A 6532-nucleotide genomic window follows, 5' to 3' on the forward strand; every position below is an offset into this window, starting at 1 on the left:
TATATTTAACTTAATGTGATCTACTAAACACACAATGTTCACATGTGTTTCATAAGAGTTTCATATGAGTGGCACTTTTTGTTACTTAGCTGTTACAAGAAGTTGAGAACATTTTTTGTCCTACATTTATGAATATAATATGTTCCTAAAATACACATGTTGTTGTGGAGTGACGTGCTGATTTGAGTTGAATGAGGATCAGTGGGCAGCATGCTGTGAGACAACGTGGCTGGCTCTGAGTGGCCGTCAACCACCTGCAACTTTACCTGCATGGGAACAAGTGATAAGAGCACAGGTGTTGTGTGGTTTCTTGGACCCCACGATGACATCCGATGTGGAGGAAACTATAAACCATTAAAGCAGGGGTCTTCTGCATGGCCACTGTGAGATCAAAAATAATAACAAACTCTACGACAAAAGCCAAAAATAACAATACGGCTAAACAGCTCTCTACTCCTCAGACTGTAAAGACTGTGTGATAGGAAGCCAAAAAGAAACGAAAGAATCTAACACAGGAGGGCACTGCTCCCCTACAGGAATGTGTCATGGTCTGGTCCACCCTGAGAAACTGTCCATGTGGATTAAAGGGTTACACATTGTTGGTAATAACTTAGGCAAAAAGCACTTAAAGGATACTTGCAAAAGGAAAGATGTGGGCCTTCTCGGTGCTCACTTTAGCCCTCGCTGTTAGCGCATCAGACAGCAGCGACGACACCGCGGCTGAAGAGAAGCTTGACATCGCCAGAGGTAAACTGCTGGTGAGTACGGATGGAAATCTCAACTTACATCTGCATATCTTGCCGCGTCTCATAAATTGTACACACAGGAGCATAAACCATGTGCTGCCATGTCAGTATGCTTCCCGCTGAGATACGAAACCTGTTCTCTGGCACCTTTTTTCGATCAAACATAGGAGGAAGCGTGGATAAGCTGTTTGCTTTTTAACAACCGTCGTTCCTGTCGTCCCTGCAGGCTCCCAGTGTGGTCGGATGAGGCATAAAGAAAATGCCCGAGCTGCATCATTTTCTAATGGAGCGCTGGGCTTTATAGTATCCTTGTGCTCTTCTGTTCCTCGGGCTGTTTTGTTAAGACCTGACCTTCCAAAAAAAACGAGAAAAAAAAACCACCACAGATTTTCTCATGACCTCTTTCATGGATAAAACAATGTTTCTAGCAAGTTGCCAAGTGCGTTGCCAGCTCTGTGAGCTTTCCCCCCCAAAAAACGCTTCCAAGTAGCAATCATGTTGAGTGAGCATTAAAGTCTAGCGCAGACAGATGGATGTGCTTTATTCTTCACCACACCGCCTACCTGTTGTTTCCCTTGATCTGTGCTCCTTTCCCCGTGTAGCCACAACTTGGAATACGATTCATCGGAGGAGAAGAACCCCCGTCTGATATTTTATAACGAAAAGGACGAGGTCGTAAAGGTGAGACGCGAGTTCGGGGGTCTTCGGCACATCCGGCCTGTGACGGAGGCTTATCTGGGGGAGAACTCCAGGACGTGGAGGACACGTTCAGTAATAAGACTGCTGCATCAGGTTCCTCCGTCAGATACCAAGTCACACACCGAGTGTGTTTGAAAGAGAGAGACAGAATTACAAATAAATAAGAGTAAGGGAGAGTAAGAAAGTATATAAATTGGAGTTTCTGACAGATGAGCAATATTTTTTTTGTACTGAAACAGCATAGTTGGTATGAATGCCGATATGAATTACAACACTTTTATGTCCTGAAATTGCAATCGTTCAGTGTTTCCCCACTGACTTTTGCTCTTCGTCAGTGTGGAGAAAAAAAAAAAAAAGCCCATGAATCTGCATTTATTCCAGTATGAGACAATAAAACTCTCCACTGAAACTAATGCCGATGAATTTATTTAGCGTCAGCCTCTTCTACATGCACAAAGAGCCCCTGCTGTGGCGTTAAAGTCAACTATTCTCATACTTTACTGCTTCCTTGAGGTTGCCACCTTTTTTTATTTTCCCTCATAAAGCCTAAAGGAGTTTTTCTTTTGTCACATTAAGGGTCTAATGTTTCTTGTTTTCATTTATTGTTTCATAATGTGGGCGCCCATTGAGACTGTAATTTGACTTTATATGAAGATTTATTCCAGAGACTAAATTATTGAAAACAAATAAATGAAAATAAATGTGCAGGAGGGAACTATATATCAGCGGAGAGTTTTAATAAAAATCCAATTTTTGTAAACCAAATTAATGTATCAGAATAAACTGAAGTAAATCCGAAGATACTGTATGTCTGCAAACATGTAACTTACGCTGCACTGCTGCCTTCAAGCCTCAAACCGTGTGTGTGTGTGTGTGTGTGTGTGTGTGTGTGTGTGTGTTTCCCTCGTCAGACTGTTCCCGTGGAGAAAATGAAGGCAGAGGAGATCAGCAGCCTGTTGGACTCATTGGGTTTCTACAAGAGGTCCCAGAAAGGGGAAGAGGTGCCAGAGGAGTTCCAGCATTTCCCCCTGATCCCCCCCAGGGACGAGCTGTGATGACACCTTGTGGCCGAACTCTGCCGCTGCACCCGCAGGTCACATTAATGACGAGTGGGGCCCCAAGGCCAAAACGATAGGCCAGGCACCATTCTGAGGACTTGCTGGCTGGGTGCAGCGTGCAGTGTGTCATTCAATGCTGTGTCACTCTTTTTACATGCTTTACACATTAAAAAGAAAGCTGTAAAAGAGTGGACTGATGCTTCTAATGTGCCTGATGTTTCCATACTATCAACCTTGAATGGTATATATTAAAACAGCACAGAGCATTAACACACTGAAAACAGAAATAGGAGGTTAATGATAAGAAGACTATATATTTTTTTGTGTAAAATTAGAGTTTTCCTTTCCTTTTTTATATTATATTTCTGTAAAGACAGGGACAGATCAGCCCAACATTTGAAAATGTTCCTCCTATCTGTACTACTATTTATCAATGTCGATTGCTTTGTTGTGACTTGCCTTTTTGGAGGTATCAGCAGTAGAGATTTCCTCCTTCTCAACTTTAATAATGGGACTTCATGGCACTCGGCTTCGTGGTGCTCAAAGTGCCAAAAAAAATACATTTGAAAAACTCAACCGCGATGTCTTTTTTTTTCTTCTAGAAATCATGTCCCGGTTACTCGAGACATTCCACAGACAAAACATGAGACAGCTCACACCTAAACTACTGAGATTGATATGGTAAATATCACTACAGATATGTATATTTTTTGGATTTTGGGGTGAACTGTCCCTTTTAAATAGATACAGAATTCCCGAGATAAACAAATTGACTGTGCATCATGAACGGCCACTTACCTCCTAACAAACATGACATGCTGCCGTCTCACCCTAATCCTCAGCCCGCCTCCCTCGCTGTAATCTGATTAGCAGTGGAGTCTGCCAGCATGCGTCTCCGCGCGTCCATCTGCACCCACCGTGCATTTTGTGTTCTTGTGCGACTTAAGACGAGCGGGATTGGCAGCACACACCGGAACGACGAGCGCACTTTTGGACCGTCGGGTCGCTTCCTGACTCCTTGGCTCGGTCATGGTCGTCAGGCTCTACCCACAATGCCTGTGTTTTACTCACCCGTACCCGAGAACCTGCAGATGGGTCTGGCCTACATGGGAGGCTCCGTGTTCACCAACAACAGGACAGCAGACAGCGACTTCACCAGGGAGCAGGAGGACGCCTGCGGTTGGTCACTGCTCCCGCACACTGTTATACTGTAATAGTGTAGTATAGTCTACTGCTGTACAATGTCAAATAGCATTGTAGAACACATTATGTATTAAGAAGATGTATTACTGGTCACTTTAAAAAGTCATTTGACAAAGTTTTATTTTCCTGACCTCATCAATAGCTGGAAAAAAAAGCTGCTTACTGGCTGCTAACTGCATACTATGAACGACCTTTGCAGCGCCGGTAATTGTGGATTCCTTATAATAGAGGTCCCTTTTCATCAGCGGCGTACTTTACTTTTGTTTACTCTCTGCAAACGATGTCTGCAATACAGGCAAATCAGACCCCTGAAATCTAAATTGTGGAAGCTTGCATTGCAAGCAACTGTCTGCTATGACGAGTTAAAGAATTAATAGTGAATCACAGATATTGATGAATACACGTCTGAAATTAAACGGTTGTTGTTTGTCTTGCAGTGGTGAACGAGCTGGTTTCTCACCTTCCCCTCCAGATGCTTCTGTACTTCAACATGTTTTATTTTCCCTGTTGGTGGGTTTCTGCCGTTTTCATGCTGGAAGTAAAGGTGAGTTGGTAGGGAAGCAATATCAAATCATAAAACAAACAAACTGATAAATCCTTTTAAAAAGAGGGAGTCGCTGAGCTCGCTGGCAAAATGCAAATATTTTCATATCTTTTAGATCCCTCAATTTTAGATTTCTGATGATTTATTTGTGTGAGTGAATAGATGAGATAGAAGAAAGCCTTCTGCAGGATGAGGTAGACATTGCCTGTGGTAACAAATAAGCAGTAAGACAAGAAGGTAGTATGAATGATGCATTTGACAACAAAATCAAAATCAAATAACTAGAGCAAAAAACACAACAGTACAAAACAATGCATCCAATTTACGAGACATTTTGGTGACTATAAGCAGGAGGTGCAGCATGCTGGTGCAGTAACTTCTGGGTTCACACTGACTTATTATACAGCAAACGGGAAGCGTACAAAATCCGACCTCAAGGATTGATCGGTAGCTCATTCATAGGACAGTCATGTTGCATCCTTAGTGTCGCATGGACAAACGTAGTCAAATCAAAAGACGGTTTAGCGCCAGCTTATTGAGCTTATTGTGTCGTAAAAGTGTGACAACCTCCTCTTTTAACCCTCTTTGGATCAAACCAGGGTAAAGTATTCCTAGGTGCGTTTGTCTGCGCAGTGAAGTCCTGTGAACTGCAAGTAAAAAAAAGAAAAAAAAAGAAAAGATGTGTTCGTACCGCAAGGCAAAGCTCTCTTATCTACCGGGCAATCTTGGTTCCTACCCTCACCTATGGTGTGGACTGGGTCATGACCGAAAGAATTAGATCGCGGGTACAAGCGGCCGAAATGGGTTTCCTCAGGAGGGTGGCTGGCGTCTCCCTCAGAGATAGGGTGAGAAGTTCGGTCATCCGTGAGGGACTCGGAGTAGAGCCGCTGCTCCTTTGCGTGGAAAGGAGCCAGTCGAGGTGGTTCGGGCATCTGGTGAGGATGCCACCTGGGCGCCTCCCTAGGGAGGTGTTCCAGGCACGACCAGCTGGGAGGAGACCCCGAGGGAGGCCCAGGACCAGGTGGAGGGACTATATCTCCAAACTGGTCCTGGGAGCGCCTCGGGATCCCCCCAGTCAGAGCTGGCTGATGTGGCCCGGGAAAGGGAAGTTTGGGGGTCCCCTGCTGGAGCTGTTGCCCCCGCGACCCGATCCCGGATAAGCGGACGAAGATGAATGAATGAATGAATGAATGTTCGTACCTGACATCCCCTGCTGTGCTTTATTTCCAGTTTCATTATCTTCCCGGGTACTACCAGGCTCTGCTCATCACCGGGACGATCCTCCTCACAGTCATCGAAGTGGTCCGACTCTATCTGGGCTACATTGGCAACCTCGAAGAAAAGGTAATTCAAACCAACGTCCTCCGTGAACCACGGCTCAAAGCTCTTTTGTGGACTTGTCTCCTGGAAGTGTGGCTGCTTAAGTATTCTGCCTGCGAGTGTAAACAATCAGCCCTTGGCAACAACTGTCCATTGAGTTTCTGTGTGTGTGTGTGTGTGTGTGTGTGTGTGTGTGTGCTTTCATGTGGATATAACCGAAGCACTCGATGCCTGACTGCTCTACTGTATCTTTGCATCACCTCCATGCACCGACCCCAAAAATGCCCCCCCCCCCCCCCCCTCCTTCCTCGCTCCCTGTCATCAGGTGCCAGAGCTGGCAGCCTTCTGGCTCCTGTCTTTCATGTTCCAGCTGCCAGTGCTGCTGTTCTTCCTGACCGACGAGGGAATTATCATCCTGCCTCTGGAGAGAGCTGTCCACTCCCTCTACCTCCTCTTCCTGCTCGCCCAGATCCTGGCCTCCTTCCTGGCGCTCAGGACCATGACCCGAAAGCTCACCTTGCTCTTCCACCTGCGCCAGTTTGGCAAGGTGGAGAGCTTCCACCACGCAGGGATGAGCCCCGCCTACGGGCTGCCCTACCGCCGCAGTGTGCTGCCCATGTCCCTCACCCATGATATGTACCATTAAAGTAAAAAAAGATGTTTTTATTTAACGACACACTTTCAGGTATTTTCATTTTTTTGTTTAACTCTCTGGGTGTGTTTCCATCTACCTGTTTTGATTTTCAATTTGCACATAAAAAAAATCCTAAATGGAAATGCCGAAAATTTAAAAAATTTGAATCTATATCTTATATATCTAACTGACTGGTGTCCCTTTAATAGTTTTGTTCTACATTATGAAATACAGTGCATCTGTAAATACCTCTATTGTGAATTTTGAAGCTTTTACGAGTCTTAAAAAAGGTGGTTACTAACGAGCGGCTGAACGCTTATGCGACTTT

General features: G+C 44.9%; 2 protein-coding genes across 3 annotated transcripts; both read left to right on the forward strand.

The window, feature by feature from the left end:
* The first annotated feature begins 594 nt into the window (after positions 1–594).
* Positions 595–2696, forward strand: selenoe (selenoprotein e). The gene is made up of 4 exons (XM_068726048.1): positions 595–758; positions 973–1049; positions 1349–1427; positions 2357–2696. Exons 1-4 carry the CDS (start codon positions 651–653, stop codon positions 2498–2500), a joined length of 408 nt encoding a protein of 135 aa, XP_068582149.1. The 5' UTR covers positions 595–650; the 3' UTR covers positions 2501–2696.
* A 104-nt stretch (positions 2697–2800) lies between these two features.
* zgc:112294 (transmembrane protein 17A) lies at positions 2801–6265 on the forward strand. 2 transcript variants are annotated; one of them, XM_068726046.1, is made up of 5 exons: positions 2801–3184; positions 3346–3682; positions 4144–4250; positions 5481–5594; positions 5896–6265. In XM_068726046.1, exons 2-5 carry the CDS (start codon positions 3391–3393, stop codon positions 6214–6216), a joined length of 834 nt encoding a protein of 277 aa, XP_068582147.1. In that variant the 5' UTR covers positions 2801–3184; positions 3346–3390; the 3' UTR covers positions 6217–6265. The 2 variants fall into 2 exon arrangements, with proteins under 2 accessions (XP_068582147.1, XP_068582148.1); XM_068726047.1 differs by having other exon boundaries at positions 5941–6265.
* The last annotated feature ends 267 nt before the right edge of the window (positions 6266–6532 follow it).

Source organism: Cebidichthys violaceus, unplaced genomic scaffold (genome assembly GCF_023349555.1).
Source record: "Cebidichthys violaceus isolate CVI_PGR_0920_01 unplaced genomic scaffold, fCebVio1.0.p SCAF_373, whole genome shotgun sequence".
Classification (NCBI taxonomy): domain Eukaryota; kingdom Metazoa; phylum Chordata; class Actinopteri; order Perciformes; family Stichaeidae; genus Cebidichthys; species Cebidichthys violaceus.

Excerpts from the sequence above, each read along its gene's own strand:
- zgc:112294 (XM_068726046.1), top strand. The coding sequence starts at position 3,391 with ATGCGTCTCCGCGCGTCCATCTGCACCCACCGTGCATTTTGTGTTCTT. Across the intron at positions 3,683-4,143 it reads GGAGCAGGAGGACGCCTGCG|TGGTGAACGAGCTGGTTTCT; the intron begins GTTGGTCACTGC and ends TTTGTCTTGCAG. Across the intron at positions 5,595-5,895 it reads TTGGCAACCTCGAAGAAAAG|GTGCCAGAGCTGGCAGCCTT; the intron begins GTAATTCAAACC and ends CCCTGTCATCAG.